We start from the raw sequence: 27,045 nt of genomic DNA on the forward strand, positions 1-27,045 counted from the left end.
TAGTAGAGATGGGGTTTCACCATGTTGAACAGGATGGTCTCGATCTCTTGACCTCGTGATCCACCCTCCTCGGCCTGCCAAAGTGCTGGGATTACAGGTGTGAGCCACCGCGCCCAGCCTACAGTTCTTAATTTTACTGAAGTCAAATTTATGTATTTCTTCTTTTGTTGCTTGTGCTTATAGTTCTATCTAAAAATTTATTGCCAAAAAAAAAAAAATCAAGATTTACTCTATGGTTTCTTTTAAGAGTTTTATACCTTTTGCTCTTATATTTAGGTTGTTCCATTTTTAGTTAATTTTTAAGCATAGAGTGAGGTGATGATCCAACTTCATTATGTTGCATGTGAATATCCAGTTTTCTTATCAGCATTTGTTAAGGAGACTATAGTTTTCCCATTAAACAGTTTTGTATTTTTGTTGAAAATCAAATGGCCTTAGATGTATGGGTTTTCCTTATGGACTGTCAATTCTACCAGTCATGTGGCTTCCACTCAGAAGAGGTTCACACCCCTATGATTGCATCCCCAACCAATCAGCAGCACCCATTCCCTAGCCCCCTGCCCACCAAACTATCTTTTAGAAACCCCAGCCTCCATATTTTCAGGGAGGCTGACTTCAGTAACAGTAAAACTCTGACAATGAAAAGACTCAAACTCCATAAAATATTTGAAGAGATTATTCTGAGCCAAATGCAAGCATCCATGGCCCAGGACACAGCCCTCAGAAGACACTGAGAACATATGCCCAAGGTGGTCAGGCCACAGCTAGGCTTGTACATTTCAGTGGGACATAAGACATCAAGCAATATATTTAAGGTACACATTGGTTCAATCTAGAAAGGCAGGACAACTGGAAGCTGAGGGGGTTGGGGGTAGAGGGTGGGGTGGGGGGCATGGGGGTTGGGGGGTGTGTGAGGCTTCCATGTTATAGGCAGATTCAAAGATTTTCTGGTTGTCAATTGGTTGAAAGAGTTTATCTAAAGACCCAGAATCAACAGAAAGGAAATGTCTGGGTTAAGATAAGAGATTTTGGAGAACAAGGTTCTTATTATGCAGATGAAGTTTCCAGGTATCAAGCTTCAGAGAGAAGAGATTGTAAATTTTTCTTACTGGACTTTAAAACATATCAGACTCTTGGTTGATTCTCTCCTGGATCAGGAAAAATGGAAAAGGGAAAGGAGATTTGCTACAGAGTCTAGATTTTTCTCCACAAAGGACAACTTTTCAGGGCTATTTCATAATAGAGCAAAGAAACATATTTAGGGTTCAAATATTTTGATTTCTTTTATCAGTCATGAGATGTTATAACAGTCAGGTTGGAAAGTAATTCACATTACATAAGGTTAATTAAAACCCCTCTCATGAGATTTTATGATTTGGAGGGCTTGACTCCCCAAACCCTTAGATAGGAATTTGGGCATGAAAAGAAAAAACGGCAGAGTTCAGTCTTCACTCTGGTCTCCCCTTTAGCCAGCTCTATGTGTACTAAACTCTTTCGCTATTGCAATTCCTCTGTCTTGATAAATTGGTTCTATCTGAGCAGTGGGCAAGATGAGTCCATTGGGTGGTTACTTGTCTCTCTTCCTCTTATTAGAGAGAGTACTTATCCAGAATTTGAAATTTTCACTGATGCAGGGCAGTTTCTTGACTTTGCTTAGGAACTAATTCAAGAGCAAGCCAGCAGTGGAAGAAAGCAGTGTTAAAGCTCAGTGACTGCTCCTTGCAGACCAAGGCTAGTCCATAAGCAGTGTGCCCAGAGTAGCAGCATATGGGCTGTTGGCTAGGTATTCTTAAACTAACTTTTCATTACATGCAAATTAAGGGGTGAGTTATCAGAAATTTCTAGAAAAGGGGTCAGTAACTCCTAGGTGTTGCCATGGCATTTATAAACTGTCATGGTGATGGTGGGAGTGTCTTATACTGACAGGTAGCAAAGGGACATAACAGAATGAGTACATTCTATGTTCTTATACTTTAACCAAGACGTTTATTTTAGACATACTCAAGCACGTCACAACTCACAGCCTATGCTCCTGCCCTATTTGGAAACATTACTACTTCTCTAAGTCCTTTTGCAAGCAACTTCCTCTTTTCTGTTGTTCTCCCTTGCCTTTACCTATTTAGGAAAGTTTTAAGTCATTAGCCAGTCAGGTTCAGCTTAGATTGTGTGGTCCAGCTCCAGCCAATGGAGACAGGACACAGCAGCAGGCAGAAGCTGTGTAAGGGATAAAAATTGCTTCCCTCCTTTGTTCTGGTTTGCTCTCGCCATTGTTCCATCTGCCAGGCGCACCCTTTCTACAGAAAGTAACATTGTCTTGCTGAGAAAACGTTTTATCTGAATGGTGATTTTTCCTTGTGGTACGGGGGAATAAGCATTCTGTTTCTGAACAAACATTTTACTTATAACAGGAACTTACAGGTTGCTTTCCATCACTTATGAGTTTCAGCAGGTTTATTATCTGGTCTTAGAATCAAGCCCTGCTGGTCTGTTGCCTCAGCCCAAATTGAACATTGTTCCAATGTTTACAGCTACTCTTATGTAGTCAACTTACATTTTTTGTTTTTTATCCTCTCATAACAAAGCTGGACAAATATTTAGTTTCTACATAGGAGAAAAACGAATAGCATAGCTTTCTGTATTTTTTGCATTTCATATCTTTTTTTTTTTTTGAGACGGAGTTTCGCTCTTGATACCCAGGCTGGAGTGCAATGGCGCGATCTTGGCTCACCGCAACCTCCGCCTCCTGGGTTCAGGCAATTCTCCTGCCTCAGCCTCCTGAGTAGCTGGGATTACAGGCACGCGCCACCATGCCCAGCTAATTTTTTGTATTAGTAGAGACGGGGTTTCACCATGTCGACCAGGATGGTCTCGATCTCTTGACCTCGTGATCCACCCGCCTCGGCCTCCCAAAGTGCTGGGATTACAGGCTTGAGCCACCGCGCCCGGCCGCATTTCATATCTTGATCCCTCACTTCCCCTTCCTCTTTACTGCATATTCACAGATACCTTTGGCAAATCATAAGACACCTTTACAGATTCCTGATTCTGAGAGCAATAAGTGATGTGATTCCTTAATCCGAACTGAATTTTTTCAAGATTTTATATAGGTTAGAGCTTATTCAATACTATAATACTTTCTTCAGTATCCTGTGAATGGAAGAAAACTAAGCACAAGAAAAGTGGAGAATTTTGCTGCTTTTGTTTCATGTCCTGCTGTAAAATCGCATCTCCTTTTTTGAGCATTTTTAATCACAGATGAATCCAGATCCATATAATGAAAAGTCGTGTTGCTCAGGGCGGCTCTGGCCACCTCTTTTATTACCTCTGTTTCTAGCTCACACATAGCATTCCTTCATATTTTCCTTTTTTTCATATTTGCAACTCTGTCACATATAAAAGGGAACAATGGCAAAAAGAAAAAGTGTTAGGGTCCCAACAAGACGGGCCCACAGACCCCGCCCCTCCCCATGCGTTTTCCCCTGTTAAGCCAAGCTCATAACAGAAACAGCCTCAGGCCTTGTAAACAGGGCACCTAGATTCCAAGATGTGGTCGCACCTGGTTGTCGGACCCAGAATGTTGACCCAATTAAGCAGGATCAGCCCCTGAGAACCAAGATGCGGTTTTTCTTAGAATGGCACCCGGCTACCTGCAAATCCCGGCTACTTGCAAATCCCCCATAGTCTATAAGACGGGCTCCTGCCTTCACTGCCTGTGGTGAAGCAGTCTGGCAGGTTGAATAAAACTTGCTAAACCTGTTCTTGGGTCTGTCTCTCCTTTCCTTCGGTCAACCTTACAAAAAGCAGGCTGAGCTCTATAAACACTGACTCACGCTCCACCGGCTAATTCAAAAGGAAAATTTCAGGCTGGCGGGAAGTTCAGCCCTACAGAGGATTCTGGGACGTGTAGTCCAGACTTTGGTGGGTACTTCCGCTCTGGGAAAGCGCGGCTTTATTATTTGCTCCACTGGGGAAATAAGAACCCATAACCCACTGCTCAGTGGGTTCGGTAGTACTTTGGCTACCTGAGGACGAGAACACGAAGTCCGCTTCCCTCAGGGATTCTGGGAAATACGACTTGGCCGTGGGAGTTGAAGCAGGTACTTCCGCCTAGATGGGCGGTTCAGCGGCTTCCGTTCCTCTGGGGATGCTGGGAAGTATAGTTCTCGAGCCCCCTGCGGTCCGAGGCATTTCCGCTGCAGGACGTTGAGAGAGTGGCCTTCATTCCTTTGGTGTAGGTGAGTGAGCCTTGGGACCCCGCGACCTTTTTTTTTTAACTTTTATGGTTTGGTCGTGGGATCAGCGGGGCTCGCGGGTCAGCGGGAAAAGAAGATGCGGCCAGCAGCGGAGGGTGGATTTGAATGGCAGGGCAGCTGTTTGCCTTCCTCTCTCCGGAGCCGCTGCGTTTGGGGCGGTTCGGGAGTCCTCAGGTTGGAGGCGACCTGGATCGGGTGGTGTCTGAGGGTCTCCTGGGCAATCTGCGGCCCGACCCGCCTCACCTCACCTACTTCCCACAGCTCTATCGCTTCCTAGCGGTATAACGTTGGGTGGGAACTTAATCTTGCCGTGCTTAGTTCCTGGTCGTAGTTACCTCTTCTGCAAAAGGGAATATTGACCTTATACATTTGTTTTGACAATTAGTAATATAGAACAAGTAAAATGTGTACAGAATAGTGCAGGAATGTGGCAACATGTTGGCTGTTAATATTAAAACTATCATAATTACCTTAAAAGTATTCATTTTTCAGCAAGCACCTCTGAGTACCACTGGCTCTTCTTTCTGATCCCTTTAGGAACAGAGGTTGTTCCTGGACTATTTCTGACCTGTTTTTAAAGAAAGAGTGCATCCCTCAACAGGTGGCATCTGGAGTTATCTTGTGTGGATTTTTCAGGATCTCAGACAAGATCGTGCAATCTCCCAGCCTCCTTTCCTTCTCCTGCCCTGACTTCTGAAAGAATGCTGCGGAGAGGAGGAAGGAGAGTACCCTGGCTCCTGGCAGCGGAGCCCCACTGTGACAGGACCTAGCATTCACCCTTCTCTTCTGCTCTGAGTGGAGAAGGTATTTCATTCATTGGCAAATGTTTCTGCTATAGAAGTGTTCTGTTATTGTTGAATAATTGGGAAAATGTGACATGAATATTAGTCACACTAGTTAAACATTGGGTGCTGAGTATACTCTAAGGGCTGAATAAAAATTAACACACTTAACCTTCACAAAGGCCCTGTGATGTGGATTCTGTTCACCTTCACAAAGGTGATGTGGGTATTGTGATGTGGGTTATTACACCAATTTTACAGATGAGGAAATGGAGACATCCTAAGTTACTTTCCTATGTCACAGTGCTAGTAAGAACAGTGGGATTTCTGTCCTAGGCTTGGGTTCCTTATATCCGACTATCTTTGTCCCACAGTTTGAAATTCCAAATTAGAATTAGGAAATAAAATAGAAGAACAATCCATATAAATAATCATAGGAAACTGGCTGCAGAGGAGGCATTTGGGATCACATTGGGGAGGGAGGTTGGAATTTTACTGTAGAGGATTTTGAAAGCAAGGTTTTTTGGATTTCTTTATAAAATTTTGAAAGAATTCTTATTTAATTTAATTTTAAGCAATATTATTAGTTCATATTCTGATCATAGAGATGCATGTTCTCTGTACAGGATGCAGAAAATACAGAAATATAAAATATTACAAATTTCCTTAATACCAGGATATAGATAATTATTAACATTTTAATGCATTTCTGTTTAGCAGTTTTTAATGTGTTTTTGTCAATGTTTTATGAAATTGTTATCACACTATTCATAGTTTTTTACTGTGGAAATTTCCAAACATATCCAAATGTGATGAACTCTTATGTAACAGTCACCCTGCTTCCATCCTTGCTAATCTTACTGCTTCTCCCACAAAGTTTTTTTCCCTTAAGTGTTTTAAAAGAAACCCAGACATTGAGTAAGTAAGGCTTAAAAACTAGTAACTATCATTAATTGTGTGGGTTTGTTTTTTTTTTTGAGACGGAGTTTCGCTCTTGTTACCCAGGCTGGAGTGCAATGGCGCGATCTCGGCTCACTGCAACCTCCGCCTCCTGGGTTGAAGCGATTCTCCATCCTCAGAGTAGCTGGGATTACAGGTGCCTGCCACCAAGCCTGGCTAATTTTTGTATTTTCAGTAGAATTTGGGTTTCTCCATGTTGACCAGGCTGGTCTCAAATTTGACCTCAAGTGATCTGCCCACCTCAGCCTCCCAAAGTGGTGGGATTACAGATGTGAGCCACCATGCTGGGCCTCATTAATTGTTTATATGTGAAAGCCAGGGGTGGGGAGATTATATTCTTTTGCCAGAGCTGCTGTAAGAAAATACTGTAAATTGGTTGGGTTATACAGAAATGTGTTTGTTACAGTTCTGGAGGCTAGAAGTCCAAGATAAAGGTGTCACGAGTTTTGGTGTCTTGTAAGGCCTCTCTCCTCTGTGTGCTTGAGCTCCCTTGCCTTATTGTATGTCAACTTTATCACCTCTTTAAAGCCCCTAATTCCAAAGACAGTTATTTTCTGAGATACCAAGTATTAGGACTTTAACATTTTGAGAGAGGCACACAATTCAGCCATAATAGATATTAACAGAAACTCTGAGGTTTTTCGCTCTTGGCAGCTAGGAGAATGCCACTTATGTGAGAAAGCTGGAACGAGTTGCAATTAGGAAAAGGAAGATGATTGATTTTCTTTGCTCTTTTGGAGTTGCACTTGCCACTGGCATATAACTTTTGGTCTCTTATCTCTCCCACTAGACTTTAGGGACCTGTTTCATGGACATTATTATATTCTTCTCAGTGTACCCAGCAAGAGGTTTGCAAAGAGGAGTTATTCAATGAGTAAGTGTGATTCATGTAGCTGTCCAACAGACATCTGGATTTAGGGTATCACAGCTTGCAATTAGAGAACAAAATAGAAAGATTATCCGTAGTCTTTGTCCATTATCTCACTTACATTTGGTGGGCTGTAGAATCTGTCAACTTTTTCAGAGTATTCAAAAGTTGATGTACAATTATGAATAATATTATCAAGATCTAAAACAAACACCCTTAAAGATAAATCAAATCAGTGTTAAGGTTCAGGGTTTTTTTTTTTGTTTTTTTTTTTTCTTTTTGAGACAAAGTCTTGTTCTTTTACCAAGGCTGGAGTGCAATGGTGCAATCTCGGCTTATTGCAGCCTCTCACTTGGGAGGCTGAGGCAGGAGGATTGCTTGGATTAAGGAGTTCAAGATCAGCCTGGGCAACATGGTAAGACCTCGTCTCTATAAAAAGTCAAAAAATTACCTGGGCATCGTGGTGCACACCTGTGGCCCCAGCTACTTGGATGCTGAGGTGGGAAGATCGTTTGAGCCCAGGAGGTCAAGGCTTTAATGAGTCATGATTGTGCCATTGCACTCCAGCCATGGCAGCAGAGCAAGACCCTGTCTCAAAAAAAAAAAAAAAAAAAAAAAAAAAAAAAAAAGATTTTATTGATAGAAACCATTAATGAGGACAGGTTTTATGTTACTGAATGGTACGTGCTTTTCTGCATCTAAAAAATAAGGTTCTCTGAGAATACTCTTTGGACTTTTTCTCTCCTCATTTAATTTGTAAACAATCCTATGAGATTGTTAATTCTCTCATTGTTAATCTCTTCATTTTATGGATGAAAGACTGAGGCCCAGAGATATTAATAATTTGTCCAGGGTTTCATAGTGAGTAGATAGCAGTGCCATAAATCTAGGCATCTGGCCCCAGAGGTTACTCTTAATCTGGGTATTTTCTTCTCAATTTCTGCTCTCCCTAGAATCAGTCATACCTTGAGAGCTACAAAGAGAAATTATGTTGGGGGTACTCTTGTGTGTGGTCAGGCAGGTCGCTTGCTGCCAGAGTCTTACAGCCAAAGGACAAGTAGTATCTGGAATCCAGCCTAGTCTCTGTTCATCAAGCTAGGCTGAGGAAGGAACACTGTTGCTATTTGATGTTAAAAACAACAAACAAACAAACAAAACAGCTATGAGGGTTAGTGACATCCTTGGCCAAACTCTCATGGCTTTTTTCTCCTTCCCCCATTTTTTTCTCCTTCCCTCTTAAGACTTGGCACTTCTCCAGAAGGAGGAGGACAAGATGACAAAGTCTGAGGTGAGTTGAATCTCCCTTTCTCAATAATAACTGTCATTTCATTTCTCAAAGATAACACACACCTTGTTGTCTTTGTTAGGATGAAGGACAGTAGACATGTGAGAGCTTCTTCTGTGCCAGATGCTTGCTGCTTTTTACTTCTGTGTTTTTATTGCTTTATTTTATGACTTTATAATTTGATAAATAAGCATGGAATAGAAAAGTCAGCAACAGAATAAAAATCTCTCATTTTCCTACTGTTTCCCTTACATAACAACTGTTTTGATTTTCCCATGTTCTCTTCCTCAGATGTATTCATAATTGTGTATTTGTAAGCATTGTATAGATAAAATTTTCCAGTTATACCTTTTCTAATTAATATTATTTGCTCCACATTTTTCATGGCTACATTATAGTCCCTTGGATTGATGTACTTTGTGGTGTGTATGTGAGATAACTTGTCTCCTGATTCATCAACATTTAGGTAGTTTAGAATTTTTACTGAAAACTATTACTACAGTTTTCCCACAGATAACCATTTTTTCCAAAAAGCAATTTGAGATTTTTGCTATTATTTACTTCTAGTGTTATAGAAACACTGTGTTGAAAAAGTAGTTTTGTTATGTGGTACTTTGGGTATTTTGTATGTCAATTATTCAAATATGACATTGTGCAACATGATTTAACTGCTCAGAGAAAATATTAGATATTTTCACATAAGAAAGCTAGATTTTTCTTACCCAGGCCTGAGTTATACCCTGTGTATGTTTATTTACTGATCTGTATTTTTTTTACTCTTATGTTAGTTTATTTTATTGAAGCAATAATGTACTTAATTTTAAAAGTCCAGTAGTACAAGAGGACTTACCAGATACTTTTCTTACTGTATTCCTCAAACCAACTTTATGAGGAAGTACTTGGTCCCATGTGCATTTTAATTACAAAGAAACAAGATTGTAGAATTGTGGAAAGTTGCATAGTTTCAAAGACTCCAGGATTTTTACTTGATTGAAGAGAGAGAGGCAAAGGAAAATAATTCTCCACTCAGAGGACCTGGCCCTTTTTGTGTGGGTGCCTAGCTTGTCCTGGTTAATGGAAGATGCCTCAGATAATATTGCCCCTATTTGATTCAATCTCCAGTGGCCCCTTCTCTATGATCACTGTCATTCATTTAGGGCACTTGAATGTGCAGGGCTCCAGGAATGAACAGTTTTCTTACGAATATTTAAAACGATATGATATGCTGACTGGGTGCGGTAGCTCATGCCTGTAATCCCAGCACTTTGAGAGGCCGAGGCAGGTGGATCACTTGAGGTCAGGAATATGAGACCAGCCTGGCCAAACATGGTGAAAATCCATCTCTACTAAAAATAGAAAAAGTTAGCTTGGTGTGGTGGTGCACACCTGTAATCCTAGCTACTCAGGAGGCTGAGGCAGGAGAATCACTTGAACCCAGGAGGCAGAGATTGCAGTGAACTGAGATTAGGCCAGTGCACTCCAGCCTGGGCAACAGAGCAAGGCTCCATCTCAGAACAAAAACAAAATGCTAGTGATTCTTTATCATGAGTGATTTTACCCCCCCACCCCTGGCCAGGCAACATCTGGAAACATTTCTGGTACCATAGGTCAGGGGTGCTAACAGCATCTAGTAGGTAGAAGCTAAGGATGCTGCAAAACACCCCACAGTGCCCTAGATACCCTTGCCCAGCAGAGAACTATCCCACCCAAGATATCAATAGTCCTGAGTTTGAGAGACATTTCTAAACACAAAGCTATACAAGAACACCAGCAAAATGCAGATGAACACCAACGTATATGCTAAAAAATAAAGACTTAAAATCATCACTAGAAATTTTACAGAGCTGTAAGATAAAACTCTAAAGGGGCAGTAACAGGCGAGGTACCAAAGAAAAATAAAGATGGCTAGTAAATATATGAAAATATGATCTTACTAATTAAGTGTTGACCAAAAAACCAAGTTGTTTCTTACTGAACAGATTGCCAAAGATTTTTTTTAAATTGGTTATATTCAATGTTGTCTATAATATAGAGAATCATGATACTTACATTCTCTTGGGGGAAGGGTAAGACAGGGAAAAATTGAAAAAAATGTGTCATTGTACATGATAATTTGGAAGTTGCATATTCTTTGACATTGCAGTTTTTCACTTCTTGGAACTTACTCTAAGAAAGTAGGTGGGCTAATGTCTATGCAAAAAGTTGTTCTTTACAGCATTTATTATGAAAAGGAGAAAATAGTATATATAATACACTTTACATGAAGTGTTTAACTATATTAAAGTTGAGTATTTTTTTTTTAAGAATCTGGCACCTTTCCCTACACATCTTTTTCACTTTTCTCAGTGCTATTCCTCTTCCAGTGGACCTTTGTTGCAAGATTTAGGTGGAGTGTGTTTGATGTTGTAGGAGGCAGTGACATTCAAGGACGTGGCTGTGGTCTTCTCAGATGAGGAGCTGCGGCTGCTGGACCTTACCCAGAGGAAGCTGTACCGAGATGTGATGCTGGAGAATTTCAGGAATGTAGTCTCAGTGGGTGAGGACAGGCATTCTCTGACTGAACATTGGGTCCCTCTGGTGTCTCTCTGTCCTTGGGTATACAGGGCTTTGAAGTTCTTGAACTGGTTTTCAGTTTTCTAATCATCCATCATAAGGCATAGTTAAGGAATTTTTAAAGTCTTTTTGCCCTGGCAAAAGTGTATATTTTGTTAAAGAACTATAAATTGACGACACGACAACTACACACTTCTATCCTTTCTAAAATTGTGGTCATCTCCAATTAGTGGGTCATGATATATTTGGTGAATTGTACCATTAGTTTCTTTAATGAAATAAAATGGGGTAGAAAATGTCAAAGCACTTGGCAATAACTGCACATTGCAGCAAAAACTATGTCTTGTTGCCAAGAAGACTGTGAGAGACAATGGAGAGGGCATGATGAAAACACATTTTTTCCAGTAATTTATACTTACATCTGCATATCTTGGGTCTTTGCATGAAATATCCTTCCTCCAATGGGTCATAATTAGAAGTGTGGAAAACACTAATTTTGATGTCCTAAAGATGATGAAATGAGGACAAGAATTTTTAGTAATTTTGGCCTCTGATGTATTAATTATAAAACTATGTCCTTGCCTTTTCACAGGGCATCAGTCCATACCGGGTGGTCTACCCCAGTCAGAGAGAGAAGAAAAGCTGTGGATGATGAAGACAGCAACCCAGAGAGATAACTCCTCAGGTGAGGAGGAGTTGGGGCTGCTGGACTTTTTTCTGTTAGTCTTGGAGATAGTCCAAGGTTGGTAAACAAAAATATGTGACAAAGGCATAGCCTAGAACAGTTTTTTTCCCCCTGATGAATAGCTAATCTAATTCTATTTTGTTAGGTACTTTTGGATATATGTAGATCTGTATCCATTAACCCACTTAGTTTGTTCAGGATGCTAAAACAAAATACTATGGACTGGGGGACTTATAAACAACACAAATTTATTTCTGACAGTTCTGGAGGCTGCGAAGTCCCAAGTTCACAGCAACAACAGATTCATTGTCTGCTGAGGGCCCGCTTCCTGATCCAAAGACAGTGCCTTCTTGCTGTGTCCTTACCTGGAAGGGGCAAGAAATCTCTCTCAGGCCTCTTTTATAAGGGCACTAATCCTATTTGTGAAAAATCTGCCCTCATGACCTAATTACCTTCCTAATGCCTTAGGAATTAGGATTTCAGCATACAAACAACAAGGGCACACACATTGAGCCCATAGCACCCACATCTAATTGAAAGCTTAGCTTTAGTTGTAATCAAATTGAATATAATTTCCCCCTTGTGGCTTTCCTGTAGCCATTAATAGTGAATCTTGCTCATTTGGTGAAGAATTACTTTTTAGAATAAAGATTTTTAAAGGCACTTTAAGGCAGGTCCCCTGTAAAAGAAAAATACTTTACAGAAGGAAAAAATAATGTTTACAGAATAGCTTTTAAGTCTTTCCCTTTAAAGATTTTCTTTGTGGCAACCATTTACCTCTTCTAAAGAGAGTACAGAAAAGAATGTTACTTATCATTTTAGTCATCCCTTTTCAAATATGGTATGTATAGCAATGCCTTATTTTCTATAAAATTAGCCATAAGCAAATAAATGTTATAGAAGATAGCCATTAAATAAACATATGTTAAAGAAGGTAGATTTTAGTATTCTCTTCATTGTAATAAGGACCTAACATCATTTTCAATTAGAAATATTATAACCTGGGCAGAATAGGGAAGTTGCCTTCTTCAAATTGACACATTCTCAGGAAGACCAAAAAAAAAAAGTCACATTAAAAAATGAAAACTTGTAGCCAGGCATGGTGGCTCATACCTGTAATTCCAGCACTTTGGGAGGCTGAGGCTGGCAGATCACCTGAGACCAGGAGTTCCAGACCAGCCTGGCCAACATGGTGAACCCCTGTCTCTACTAAAAATACAAAAATTAGCTGGCCATGGTGATGGGCACCCATAATCCCAGCTACTTGGGAGGCTGAAGCAGGAGAATCGCTTGAACCCAGGAGGCGGAGGTTGCAGTGAGCCTAGAGTATGCCATTGCACCCTAGTCTGGGCATCAAGAATGAAACTCCATCTCAAAATAAAGAAAGAAATAATGAAAGTGAAAACTTGCAAAATACATAGAGACATGACAAAACTATGTAGGCTTGAACTTAAAGGAAATACATTTATCTGTTTTCCAAGTTTCCATTATTACAACATAACTTTCTATTTGAATAATTTGTTTGATTAAGAAATTAATACCTTTCTTAATCATTTAGGCTAGAACCTTTCAAACTTTTGAGTATTACAAAAAGAAATAATTTTTATATCATGAATAATACAAACATCCACATATGAATATATGTGTGTGTGTGGCCTTAAACAAGAATTTATGCGGAGAAATATATTTACTGCTTATAAAACACCTCTAATATTTTTCTATTCTGTTAATGCTTGTCACAAGCTACTGAATTTATTTCAAACTCACTAATAGTCCTAGCCTTCAGTTTGAAAAACAATGGTGTGATCCATATAGAAAAATTTATTTACATCCATCCATTTTTAGTCTGCTTTCAGAGACAACATTGTTCCCGAGGCCCTAAATATTGACTCCTACTTGAAAAAGGAAAAATTTCAAACAGAGAGAGAGAGAACAAAAATTTCAGAAGCAATCAATCCCTAGATCCCCTAGCCACTTTTCTGCCTTATGTTTTTTTTTCTCCCAAGTAATTCTTACCATCATTTTGTGATCAGCATGATTTTCTCATCAGCACCATTCACTTAGCTTAGCCCTGCACCTGTTGAAATCTTTAACTTCCCAAAAGAATTACTCTTTCTAGTCCCTTTCCTATTATGCATAGTTTACGTGAAAAAGTTCTTTCACTTTTGTAATTTGGTTCAAAGTCTCCCCCAGAAGACAAATGGGAATTTATTTATTCAACACATCTGTTGAACACTGTGTGTCATGCAGAGCTCTTGGGTGATGAAGAGGTGAATGATATAAAATTCTTGTCTTCATGAATGGCAACATCCATTCAACAGAGACATAAAAAATGATAAGGGGCATATATAGTTGGTCAGAGGGTAAGATGTGCTTTGTCAAAACAAAACAGGTCAATGGAAACTGCCAGGGGTGTAAGGTAGATGGGGATAATTTACTATTTGATATTGAGTGGTAAAGAGGCCTCACTGGGTCGAGCGTGGGGTCTCACACCTGTAATCCCAATACTTTGTGAGGCTGAGGCAAGTGGATAGCTTAAGCTCAGGAGATTGAGACCAGCCTAGGCAAGATGGTAAAACCCCATCTCTACAAAAAATACAAAAATTAGCCAGGTATGGTGGTGTGCTTCTGTAATCCAAGCTTTTGGGGGACACTAAGGCAGGAGAATCACTTGAGTCAGGAGGTTGAGGCTGCAGCAAGCCATGTTCATGCCTCTGCACTCCAGCCTGGGTGACAGTGAGACCTTGTCTCAAAAAAAACCAAAAAGACGCCTCGCTGATAAGGTCTTATTTGAAGAGAGGGCTGAGAAATAAGTGAGGAGCAAGCTAATAGCAAACTGGGGAAACAGCATTCCAAGGAGAACATAACTCAGTTATGTTCAGTGTTGACTTTGAGATCTGTACTATTGCCTTACTTATTTTTTCCTTGCAAATTCTTACTCTGTTGTAAAAGAGTAGCTTCTAATTTTTCACTTTTACCCCCCTGGTGGTTATGGAAACTTTAATTGCTATCAGGTTTTAGAATAATGAATGTTATTACCATAAACATCTTCTCCCAGGTGTTCTCATGGAGGATATTTCCTAGCAAGCGGTAAAGGACCACTATCTGTTTACACTCAAACTTTAGGTATATAGGTCAGCAATTCCCAGTCTTTTTGGCACCAGCGACTGATTTGTTCAAAGACAGTTTTTCCATAGACTAGGGTCAGAGGGATGGTTTCAAAATGAAACTGTTCTACCTCAGATCTTCAGGCCTCAGTTAGATTCTCATAGGAGCACGCAATCTAGATCCCTTGCATGTGCAATTCACAATAGGATTTGTGCTCCTGTAAGAATCTAATGCCACCACTGATCTGGTAGGAGGCAGAGCTCAGGTGGTAATGCTCACTTGCCTACTGCTCACCTCCTGCTGTGCAGCCCGGTTCCTAAGAGACATGGACTGGTACTAGTCCTCGTCCATGGCTGAGAAGTTGGGACCCCAACTTAGGTGATAAGATACTTTCTGCCAAATGTGTGTCTTTCTAACTAGTACAGTGCCTCAAAATCTCCTAACCTTAGAATAAACTTCCAATGAAATAATCCCAGGCAAAGGTTTTGATAATTTATATGGAGGAATTTTACTAGACATTTTGAAGAGGGCCACTTTGTTCAGATGTCTATGCAGTAAGCAAGTTTTGTGGAAGCTATTCATTAGACATCTGCTATAGCAAAAAATGAGGCTTTTGGCCAGGTGCGGTGGCTTATGCCTGTAGCACTTTGGGAGGCCGAGGTGGGTGGATCACAAGGTCAGGAGTTCGAGACTAGCCTGGCCAAGATAGTGAAACCCTGTCTCTACTAAAAATACAAAAATTAGCCAGGCACGGTGGTGGCCACCTGTAATCTCAGCTACTCGGGAGGCTGAGGCAAGAGAATCAACTGAACCCGGGCAGAGATTGCAGTGAGCCGAGATCATGCCACTGCACTCTAGCCTGGGAGACAGAGCAAGATTCCATCTCAAAAAAAAAAAAAAAAAAAAAAAAGAGGCTTTTAGTTAGGTTCAATTTCTTGGTAAAGATTTCTTAAGAAATATGTTTCCTGTTCTGCAACCACCACATTTCTACCTGGTAGCTCACATAGAAATTTAGTGTGATTCTAAGCGGATCTCATTAATGTGTAGTGAATGAGAACCTGGTGACTCCCTCTTAGTTTCTTGGTATATGTACTTGATGATAAAGAAACATAGAACCTTCTCCTGGTTGAATGAAGCCGTAGGCTGTGGGCCTGAGTTTATAAACTTGATATCTTGGAACAAAACATTATTTACATGCTCCATCTCCAAATTTTTTTTATCCTTTTAGGAGGCAAGCATCTAAAAGAGATGGAGACTCTTCAAGAGGTAGGATTAAGGTACCTGCCTCATGAAGAGCTTTTCTGCTCCCAGATCTGGCAACAGATTACAAGAGAATTAACCAAGTGTCAAGATTCTGTGGTAAATCTTCAAAGAACAGGCTGTCAGTTGGAAAAACGAGATGATTTGCGCTATAAAGATGAAGGGTTCAGTAATCAGAGTTCCCAACTTCAAGTTCACCACAGAGTCTACACTGGTGAAAAACCCTACAAAGGGGAACATTGTGTGAAAAGTTTCAACTGGAGCCACCGTCTTCTTCAAATTAACCAAAGGGCTTATGCAGGAGAGAAGCCCTACAAATGTGAAAAATGCGATAATGCCTTCCGTCGGTTTTCAAGTCTTCAAGCCCATCAGAGAGTCCACAGTGGAGCAAAATCATACATAGATGATGTGACTTATATGAGTTTCAGTCAGAGGTCACATCTTCACCATCATCAGAGAGTTGCCACTGGAGAGAATCCATACAAATATGAAGAATGTGGGAGGAATGTTGGGAAAAGCTCACATTGTCAAAGTCCTCTGATAGTTCATACAGGAGAGAAACCCTATAAATGTGAGGACTGTGGGGTGAGCTTCAGTCAGAGATCATATCTTCAAGTTCATCTGAAAGTTCACACTGGAAAGAAACCGTATAAGTGTGAAGAGTGTGAGAAGAGCTTCAGTTGGCGTTCACGACTGCAGGCTCATCGGCGAATCCACACTGGTGAGAAGCCATACAAATGCAACGCATGTGGCAAAAGCTTTAGTTACAGCTCACACCTTAACATTCATTGTAGAATCCACACAGGAGAGAAACCCTATAAATGTGAGGAGTGTGGGAAAGGTTTCAGTGTGGGTTCACACCTTCAGGCCCATCAGATAAGCCACACTGGAGAGAAACCATACAAATGTGAGGAGTGTGGGAAAGGCTTCTGCCGGGTCTCAAATCTTCTGGACCATCAAAGAGGCCATACTGGAGAGAAACCATATCAGTGTGATGCATGTGGTAAGGGCTTCAGTCGTAGCTCAGATTTTAACATTCATTTTAGAGTCCATACAGGGGAAAAACCCTATAAATGTGAAGAGTGTGGCAAGGGCTTCAGCCAGGCCTCAAATCTTCTGGCCCATCAAAGAGGCCACACTGGAGAGAAACCCTACAAATGTGGTACATGTGGGAAGGGCTTCAGTCGGAGCTCAGATCTTAATGTACACTGTAGAATCCACACAGGAGAGAAACCCTATAAATGTGAGAAGTGTGGTAAGGCCTTCAGTCAGTTCTCCAGCCTTCAGGTACATCAGAGAGTCCACACTGGAGAGAAACCATATCAGTGTGCAGAGTGTGGGAAGGGCTTCAGTGTAGGTTCACAGCTTCAAGCCCATCAGAGGTGCCACACTGGAGAGAAACCCTATCAATGTGAAGAGTGTGGAAAGGGCTTCTGTCGGGCCTCAAATTTTCTGGCACATCGTGGAGTCCACACAGGAGAAAAACCATACCGATGTGATGTGTGTGGTAAGCGCTTCAGGCAGAGATCCTACCTTCAAGCCCACCAGAGGGTCCACACAGGAGAGAGACCATACAAATGTGAAGAATGTGGGAAAGTCTTCAGCTGGAGCTCATACCTTCAAGCCCATCAAAGAGTTCACACTGGAGAAAAACCATACAAATGTGAGGAGTGTGGGAAGGGCTTCAGTTGGAGCTCAAGTCTTATCATTCATCAGCGAGTCCATGCTGATGATGAAGGTGACAAGGACTTTCCTTTATCAGAGGATGCACACAGGAAAGAAACTCAATAAAATATGTTTTACTATCTTAGATGGGTGCTGAAATGTTTTAATTATCAGAGCTATCATAGACAAAACATTTGTTTTATAGAGTCAATAGTTCAGCTAAATGACTGGGAGACCACACAGCAGAGAAGCTTCACAAGAGTGGAGATATACAGACTGCATTCAGAACACTGACCATTAGCTGATACATGCAAACAAGAGAATTAGGAAGGATGAGTCTGATCTGGAGTGAACCAGAAGTACTAAGATGGAAGTGCTGAACTCTGTTCCCGTAGAATATAAGCTCCAAGAGGGTAGAGCCTTTGTTGACTGCCAAATCTACTCTGCCTTTTCAATGCCTAAACACTAATTTTTCAGTAATATTTGAAATTACTATCATATTTGAAATTCAGGCATATTTGACATTTTTATTATTTAGCTCTAAAAATTTCTCTAAAATTGTACTCAGAAGAATTCTGCAAGGCTTGGAGGACATAATGTTAGTCGTATGGCCTGATTTTCCCATTTTTGCAGGTCTCATGGATGAGTATCAAACTGAAGGTTGCAGCTTGTTAATGGGTACAGAAATCAGTTTCTGGGGCTAGCAACTAGAAGTTTTGTATGTTAACAGTACTTTATTGAGGTGTAATCTGCATGCAGTTACATGCACAAATCTCAAGTTTATGTCTTCCTGAATTTTGATAAATGTAATCATCACCAAGATCAATGTATACAATATCTCTATTAAACCGAAAAGTTTTCTTGTGCCCATTTCCAGTCAGTCCCACCTCCAGTGCCAAGTATTATGATTTCTAAATTATAAATTAATTAGGTCTGTTCCTGAGCTTCATATAGATTTAGTATGTACTCATATCTGAATTCTTATGATCACAAGTACGATCATCTCAGTAGATTCAGAGAAAACATCTGACAAAATTCGGCATCCATTCATGATGAAAAAATTCTTTAGTGAGATAAAAGGCATCTATGAAAATCATACAAGCTAACTTTTTTTAAAATTAAGGAATAATTTCTATAAAGTGAAACTGACTCTAGTGTATCATTAAGCATTTTGGCAAGTGCTGTCATGTGAACACCACCATCACAATCAAGACATTTAACAGTTCTAGCACCCCCTGCCCTGAAACTTGCTTGTTCTGTTTAGTCATCCCCTCTCCCCATCACCAGCCTTTGTCAACCACTGACTCACTTTCTGTCTGTATAGTTTATCTTTTCCAGAATGTCATAAATGGAATCCTAGAGTATGTTTCCTTTGGAGTCTGGTACTTTCACTTAATGCTTCTGAGACTCATCTGTCTTGTTGCATATATTGGCACAGAAATCATTTCTTTTTATTGCTAAGTAGTAGTCTATCATATGAATGTTCCACAGTTTATCCATTTATCATTGGTGGGATATTTGGGTTTTCAGGTTTTAGTAATTATGAAGAAAACTGTCAACATTTGCATATAGTTTTGTGTATCCACATTTTCTTTTGTCTTAGTAAATAGGAGTGGAATTGCTGGATTTTATTGTAACAGTATATTTATCTATGAAAAACTGACAAGCTTTTCTAAAATAACTACTATTTTACATTCCCACCACCAGTGTATTAAAGTCCAGTTCCTTGACTTCAACAATTGGTATGTCAGGGTTTGGTTTGGTTTTTATTTTGTTATTAGGATTTCAAAGGTTTATAGGGGGATTTCATTTTGGTTTTAATTTACATTTCCCTAATGGCCACTGAGCATCTTTACTGCTTGTTTGCTATCCATATGTCTATTTTTTTGTGTGTGAACTATGTTAAAATCTTTTGTTCATTTTTTTGAAAACCTGGATTGTTTGTTGTTAGTGATTTTTGAGATTCTTCATATCTTCTGGATACATATCTTTGTCAGTTATGTGTTTGGCAAATATTATATAGCATTATTTGGCTTGTGTTTTTATTCCATTAATGGTATTTTCACACTGGAAATTTTTTTAAATTAAGTTCCATTTTTGTCTTTGATGAATTGTGCTTTTGGTTTCAATTATAAGAACTCTGCCTAATCCAAGGTCACAAAGATTTTTCTCCCACTTTTTATCACAACTTTTATGTTTTCAGGTTTTATATTTAGGTCTGTGATACATGTGAGTTAGTCTTTATATAAGATGTGAATTAATCTTTATATAAGGAAGGTCCATTATTTGCATATGAGAATCCAATTAACTATTCTTTCAATATTGACATGGCACCTTTGTGAATCCATTAACCATATGTGTATGGGTCTTTTTCCGGCCTCAGTGCAGTTTCATTGATGTATGTGTCTATCATTTTGCCAAATATTGCACATCTTGACTTTTGTATCTGTATATAATGTCTTAAAACCAGATAGTGTGTCTTCCAACTCCATTATTTTATTTTGGCTATCAAATTTGTTTGCCTTGCCATAATTTCTAGAATCAGCTTTGCCATCTGTAAAAATAATTTGCTTGGATTTTTATTGAGAGTGCAATGAATATATAGATGAGTTTGGGGACAACTGACATTTTAGCAATACTGAGAATGTTCTAAGTCATACACACAGTATCTACCTATTTGTTTAAGACTCCCGTATTTCCTTCATCAGTAATTTGTAGTTTTACCATATAGATCTTGCACATACTTTATTAGATTTATATGTAAGTATTCCTTTTTTGGGGTTCTAAATTAAATAGTACTATTTTTCAAATTTCAATTTCCAATTGTTCTTTTTTAATATATGGAAATACAATAGATTGTTTTATGTTGACTTTTGTCTCCTGTGATCTCACCAAAGAGATATAAATGGCCCTGCCTCCTTTGTTCAGTGTCCTCTTGTGGCAAGATGGCTAACGGGAGCACCCTTTCTCCAGAAAGTAAAGTTGCCTTGCTGAGAAAATTAAATTTCTATTTGAGTGCTACTTTTGCTGCACTGAAAATTTACATATAATGCCATCATTAAGAAGACTATTCTTTCCCCTACTAAATGGTCTTAGCACCCTTGTTGAAAATGAATTGACAATAAATATCAGGACCTATTTGTGGACTTTGAATTCTATTCCACTGATTTATATGTCTACCTTTATGCCAGTACCATACTGTAGTTTTCTAGTAACTTTTGAAATTGGGAAATGTGAGTCCTTCAACTTATTTTCTAAAGTTATTTTGGTTATTTTGGGTCCCTGCATTTCCATATGAATTTAGGATCAGCTGGTCAATTTCCTGGGGCAGGGGAGCCAGCTAGGATACTGATAAGGATTGTATTGAATCCATAGATCCGTTTGGGAGGTATTGCCATCTTAACAATATTAAATTTTCTCATCCATGAACCACAGATGTCTTTCCTTTTATTTAGGTCTTCTTTAATTTTTTTTCAATGATATTTTATAGTTTTCAGTGTACAAACTTTTTTCTTCATTTGTTAACTTTATTCCTAAGTATTTTCTTCCTTTAAATTCTATTGTAAATGGAATTGTTTTTCTTCTTTCATTTTTTGATCATTCTTTGATAGTGTGCAAGAACAGAATTGTTTTTGCATATTGATCTTCCTGTCACTTTGCTGAACTCATTTACTAGTCTTATTAGTTTTTTGTGGTTTCTTTAGGAATTTATGTATATAAAATCATATCTGCAAATATAGTTTTATTTCTTCATTTTCCTTCTTCATTTCCATATGGATACCTCTTATTTCATTTCTTTGCCTAGTTGCCCTGGCTAGAACCTCCAGCGTGTATCAAATAGAAGTGGTGAGAGTTGGCTGGGCATGGTGCCTCATGCCTGTAGTCCCAGCACTTTAGGAAGCTGAGGTGAGCAGATCACCTCAGGTCAGGAGTTCAAGACCAGCCTGGCCAACATGGTGAAACTCCATCTCTACTAAAAATACAAAAATTACCTGGGCGTGGTTGTAGGTGCCTGTAATTCCAGCTACTCAAGAGGCTGAGGCAGGGGAATACCTTGAAGGTAGAGGTTGCAGTGTGCAGTGAGCCGAGATCATGCCACTGTACTCCAGCCTAGGCAACAGAGCGAGACTCCCATCTCAAAAAACAAAAATAAAAAGTGGTGAGAGTGCACATTTTCGTTTTGTCTCTGATCTTAGGAAGGAGGTATTTCACCATTAAGTATGATATTAGCTGTGGGTTTTTTATAGATGCGCTTTATTGTGTTGAAGAAGTTCCCTTCCATTTCTAATTTGTTGAATGTCTTTTTTAAATCATGAACAGGTGTGCATATTTCATGGATTTCTGTATCTTTTTTATTTCCTTTCTTTTGCCTACTTTGGCTTTCAGATGTTCTTTTTTTGTTTGTTTCTTAAGGTAAAAGCTTAGGTCACTGTATTAGTCTTTTCTCACACTGCTATAAAGAAATCCCTGAGACTGAGTAATTTATAAAGAAAAGAGGTTTGGTTGGCTTACAGTGCTGCAGGCTATACAGGAAGCATAGTGGCTTCTGCTTGTGGGGAGGTCTCAAGGAGCTTTTACTTATGGCAGAAGTCACATGGCTGGAGCAGGAGGAAGAGAGTGAGGGAGGAGGTGCCATGCCCTTGTAAACAACCAGATCTCTTGAGAATTCACTCACTATACAATACCAATGCTGAACCATTCATGAGAACTCCACACCCATGATCTGTTTACCTCCCACCAGGCCCTACCTCCAACACTGAGGATTGTAATTTGACATGAGATTTGGTGGGGACACAGATCCAAACGATATCAGTCACTGATGGACTAATACAGTGTTTATCTTAAGAAACAAGAAAAAGAAGAACATCTGAAACCCAAATCTTATCAGTCACTGAGACACTCTTCTCTTTTGATATAGGCATTTAATGCTATACATTTTCCTTGAAGTCTTATTTTATCTACATCCTATACATTTTGATATGTTTTTAATTTTTTTAAATTTTATTTGACCTGTAGACTGTGGAATGCTGGGTGGGCGTGGTGGCTCACACCTGTAATCCCAGCACTTTGGGAGGCCCAGGTGGACGGATTGCTTGAGATCAGGAGTTGGAGACTAGCCTGGCGAACATGGCAAAACCCCATCTCTACTGAAAAATACAAAAATTAGCCAGGTATGGTGGCTTACACCTGTAGTCTCAGCTACTTGTGAGGCTGAGGCAGAATTGCTTGAACTTGGGAGGCAGAGGTTGCAGTGAGCTGAGATTGCACCACTGCTCTCTAGGCTGGGTGACAGAGTGAGACTGTCTCAAAAAAAAAAAAAAAGTTATTTGCCAGGAGCGGTGGCTCATGCCTGTAATCCCAGCACTTTTGGAGGCTGAGGCAGGCAGATCATGAGGTCAGGGGATCAAGACCAGCCTGACCAACATGGTGAAACCCTGTCTCTACTTAAAAAATACAAAATTAGCCAGGTGTGGTGGCGCACACCTGTAATCCCAGCTACCGGAGAGGCTAAGGCAGAAGAATTGCTTGAACCCAGGAGGCGGAGGTTGCTGTGAGCCGAGAGCACGCCATTGCACTCCAGCCTGGGCGACAAAGTGAGACTCCATCTCAAAAAAAAAAAAAAAGTTATTTAGTTCCCGCTGTCTTTTTGTTATTGATTCCTAATCTAATTGTAATGTGGAATAGAAAACATATTCTATATAACTTGAATCCTTATAAAGCTTTTGAGATTTGTTGCATGGTCTAGGTTATGGCCTATCTTGACACATGATCTGTATGTACTTGGAAAAATTAGGCATTTTGCTATTGTTTGGCAGAATGTTATGACAATAAAATCTAATTGGTTGATAATATTGTTCAAGTCTTCTCTGTCCTTATTGATTTTTCAGCTATTCTGTCAATTATTGTCAGCAGAGTGTTACTATGACTATAATGGTTATGTCAATTTCTGTATAGATTTACACATTTTTGTGTTTTTGGTCTTTTATCCAGTCCATTGTTCATTCTGGGTCATTTCTACTGTTCTGTCTTCCAGTTTACTGATTCTTTCCTCTGTTCTCTGCTGCTAAGTATATCCAATGAGTTTTTAACTGGTTACTGAATTTCTCAGGTCTCAAAATTCCATTTGGTGTTTCTTTATATCTTTGATTTCTTTGCTGAAACATTCTGTATTTTTATTTGTTTCAAGCATGTTCATAATTATTATCTGAAGCATTTTTAAGATGGATGCTTTAAAATTCTTGTCAAATAGTTCTAGTATTTCTATCATCTTAGTGTAGGCATCTATTGAGTCTTTTTCATTCAGTTTGAGATCTTCCTGGTTCTTGATGTGATAAGTGATTTTCTGTTAGAACTGAACATCTGTGGTTTTATGAGATGAGGCTCTGGATCATACCTAACAAAGTGCCACTGATTGGGCAGCTTAAACAACACGAATTAATTTCCTTACAGTTCTGAAGGGTAGACGTCTGATATCCAGGTGTCAGCAGTATGTTTCTTCTGAGGTCTCTCTCTTTGGCTTGTAGATGGCCATGCTCTTCTGGTATCCTCACATGCTACTTTCACACACCCTTTGAGTATCTGTGTCCTGATCTCCTCTTTTCTAAGGACACCAGTCATATTGGATTAAGGCCCACACCAAAGACCTCATTTAACCTTAATTACCTCTTTAAAGACCTTATCTCCAAATACAGTCCACATGTTGAGGTACTGAGAGCTAGGACTTCAACATATGAACTTGGGGAGTGGAGTGCACAATTCAGTTTATATTACCTGGTCTCCTCTGACATCACTGTGGTAGGGGAAGTGGGTGCTGCCTCATTATAATTAGGTGGTGACAGAAATCCAGATTTCTCACTCAGCCTCCATTGATACCCACAGGGGCTCCTCATTACTAGTGGCAGGGGTGGGAGTTCTGGTTTCCCACTAGACCTCCACTGATACCTTTCTAATTTGAGGGGAACGGAGTGCCTTATTACTGCACGCCAAGCAACTTCTACTATTTGCACTGGGTTAAGGGGTGGGGAGTGGCCTCATTACCACTGGGTGGTGAGGAAAGTCCTGACTGTCCTGGCAAGAGTGGAAGCATGGGTCTTTGCTGGCATGCTGGGGATAGTCCTGAAGTTTTCTCTTGTGGTATTTGACTAGAGCATAGCAGTAATTGTCTAAAAGTTTTCTGTCTTGCTAGGCTGCCCTCCTTCTTGTCTTTTGGCTAGAGAGTAGGCTTTTGCTGGGAGTTTTTTGTCTGTGCCCATTGGTGTACTGGGACTGCTGGCTTCTTTAGCTTTAAGTCTGGCACAAAGGAGGCATAAAGAAAACCAAGGCAACTCAGCACCAGTCTACCTTTTCTCTATCACGCAGTCTTCTTTTTCTCTCTCTTTGTTTTTTTATAACTAATGCCTAGGGTTTTGATTGCACTTAGCTGGGTGAATAAAAAAAGTACATCTATTACACCTTCCTGGAAGTCCCTTCTCAGTTTTTTTTTTTTTTTTTTTTGAGACAGAATGTCACATTATCGCTCAGGGTGGAGTGCAGTGGCATGATCTCGGCTCACTGCAACCTCCACCTCCCACCTCTTGAGTTCAAGCAAATCTGCCTCAGCCTCCTGAGTAAGCTGGGACTACAGGCGTGCACCCCCACACCCAACTAATTTTTGTATTTTTAGTAGAGATGGGTTTTTGCCATGTTGGCCAGGCTGGTCTTGAACTCCTGGCCTCAAGTGATCCACCCATCCCAGCCTCCCAAAGTGCTGGGATTACAGGCATGAGCCACCACACCCATCCTTTTCTCAATGTTTACCAGTTTTCCTGAAAAGTACCCATATATTGAATGCAATTCCAATCAAAATGACAATGCCAGAGACATCCCTGTTCATGTATTTTGATGAATATGTGTACACACTTTTGGGTTAAAGGTAAGAATGGAACTGCTAGGTTATAAAAATGCATATATTCAAATTCAAAATTCTTGCCAAATAGTTTTCCAAAATGATTGTATCAGTTTAAATACTAGCCAGTAGACTAAGATATTAAGTTTTTTTGACCTTAAAATCCATTTTTTGCAGGGCAAGGTGGCTCTCGCCTGTAATCCCAGTGCTTTGGGAGGCGAGGCGGGTGGATCACGAGGTCAAGAGATCGAGAGCATCCTGGCCTACATGGTGAAACTAAAAATACAAAAATTAGCCAGGCGTTTGGCACACGCCTGTAGTCCCAGCTATTCGGGAGGCTGAGGCAGAAGAATTTCTTGAACCCGGGAGGCGGAGGTTGCAGCGAGCCAAGACTGTGCCACTGTGCTCCAGCCTGGCGACAGAGCAAGACTCCGTCTCAAAAAAAAAAAAAAAAAAAAAATCCATTTTTCTTCTTATTTTGAAAAGAAACATTTCTGTGGGCCCTTAGTACCTTGCCCATTCTGCCTAATGAATAAGTAGTCCCTAGTAGCATACACTTTGGACAAATCAGCCAGATTCGTATTTTAAGTGAGAGAATGCCAACTAAGCTTGGGGAATTTCAGAGTGGGAGTTGGAGTGAAGGCAGAGGGCTTAAAAATTTTACATAATCTCAAAATCTGAAACACAAACCACTTCACGTCCAAAGTAACACACGTAGAAACAAACCATAATCAGGACTACAATCCCATCCGTGGTCACACACAATGAATCCCACAATGTCACAGAGTGAAAACCACAACGCACAGGCATTCTTTCTCTAAAACCAATGCACACTTAACGCCTGCTGTGTCCCTGGCGCTGGCGCTACCTAGGAGAGCGAAAAACAAAAGCCCCTACCCCACAGAGCTCGCACATAGAGTACCAACCGCCGACCAGACTCTGGAACTCGCTACCTTCTGTCACACGCAGGTTTGAGGCTTTGAGGTACGAATGACCGTGCTCTGCCTTCTCCAGTCGAGACTCAAAATTCCACTAGCCTCCTGTAAACACGCAGGACGGCGTGAAATCACAGCCCTTAACAGAGTAAGTCAACGAACGGTGCGTAAGACGCAGCTCTTGTGTATGCGCACTCCGAGCATAGGCTACAGAACCGCGGGCGCCGTGGACACGGTTATTCCGGCTGGACTACATTTCCCAGAAGTTACCGCGCTTGGGTCACCTTCGAGCGCTAGGTCCTTTTCCGGTGTCCGAGCAGCTAAGGCCCTACGTGGTGAGTAGACTGTGTCCAAAGAAAAGAAATCAGCAGAGGCTTCCACAGTCGCTGGCCTGAATGGAACCGGCGGTGAGAGTGGGAGGCGCAAAAGACCAGAAGGCGCAGGGCGTGTCATGCCTGGAGTTTCAGAATTTCAGGCCTGAGCAGCAGAGACGTGTGTGTGTGTGTGTGTGTGTATCTCCATCACTCAAGGCATATGCATATATGGGGGTGTGTGTGTGTATCTCCACTCAAGGCATATGCATATATTCATATGTGTTATTTTACCCATCATAACAGGATAACAGTTTGTAATGTAATATTTTTACTCATGGGCCGGGGGCAGTGGCTCACGCCTGTAATCCCAGCACTTTGGGAGGCCGAGGCGGGTGGATCACGAGGTCAAGAGATCGAGACCATCCTGGTCAACATGGTGAAACCCCGTCTCTACTAAAAATACAAAAAATTAGCTGGGCATGGTGGCGCGTG

The 27,045-nt window shown here is 40.4% G+C and overlaps 1 protein-coding gene and 1 long non-coding RNA gene across 5 annotated transcripts; one reads left to right on the forward strand and one right to left on the reverse strand.

Annotated features, from left to right (window-relative positions):
* The first annotated feature begins 4,157 nt into the window (after positions 1–4,157).
* ZNF45 (zinc finger protein 45) lies at positions 4,158–23,271 on the forward strand. 4 transcript variants are annotated; one of them, XM_012446622.3, is made up of 7 exons: positions 4,158–4,235; positions 4,791–5,057; positions 6,786–6,869; positions 8,105–8,151; positions 10,558–10,684; positions 11,294–11,386; positions 15,723–23,271. In XM_012446622.3, the coding sequence occupies exons 3-7, from the start codon at positions 6,866–6,868 to the stop codon at positions 17,543–17,545; spliced, it is 2,094 nt and encodes a 697-aa protein (XP_012302045.2). In that variant the 5' UTR covers positions 4,158–4,235; positions 4,791–5,057; positions 6,786–6,865; the 3' UTR covers positions 17,546–23,271. The 4 variants fall into 4 exon arrangements, with proteins under 4 accessions (XP_012302045.2, XP_012302048.2, XP_012302049.2 ...); XM_012446625.2 differs by having other exon boundaries at positions 6,786–8,151; positions 10,495–10,684; XM_012446626.2 differs by lacking the exon at positions 10,558–10,684.
* On the reverse strand, positions 9,558–26,825 carry LOC135276740 (uncharacterized). The gene is made up of 2 exons (XR_010344254.1): positions 26,258–26,825; positions 9,558–17,396 (listed from the first exon to the last, which is right to left on the reverse strand). It is a non-coding gene; the product is annotated as an uncharacterized LOC135276740 (long non-coding RNA).
* Between the last annotated feature and the right edge of the window lie 220 nt (positions 26,826–27,045).

This window comes from Aotus nancymaae, unplaced genomic scaffold (assembly GCF_030222135.1).
Source record: "Aotus nancymaae isolate 86718 unplaced genomic scaffold, 86718_ANA_hifiasm-v0.15.2.pri h1tg000028l, whole genome shotgun sequence".
NCBI lineage: Eukaryota > Metazoa > Chordata > Mammalia > Primates > Aotidae > Aotus > Aotus nancymaae.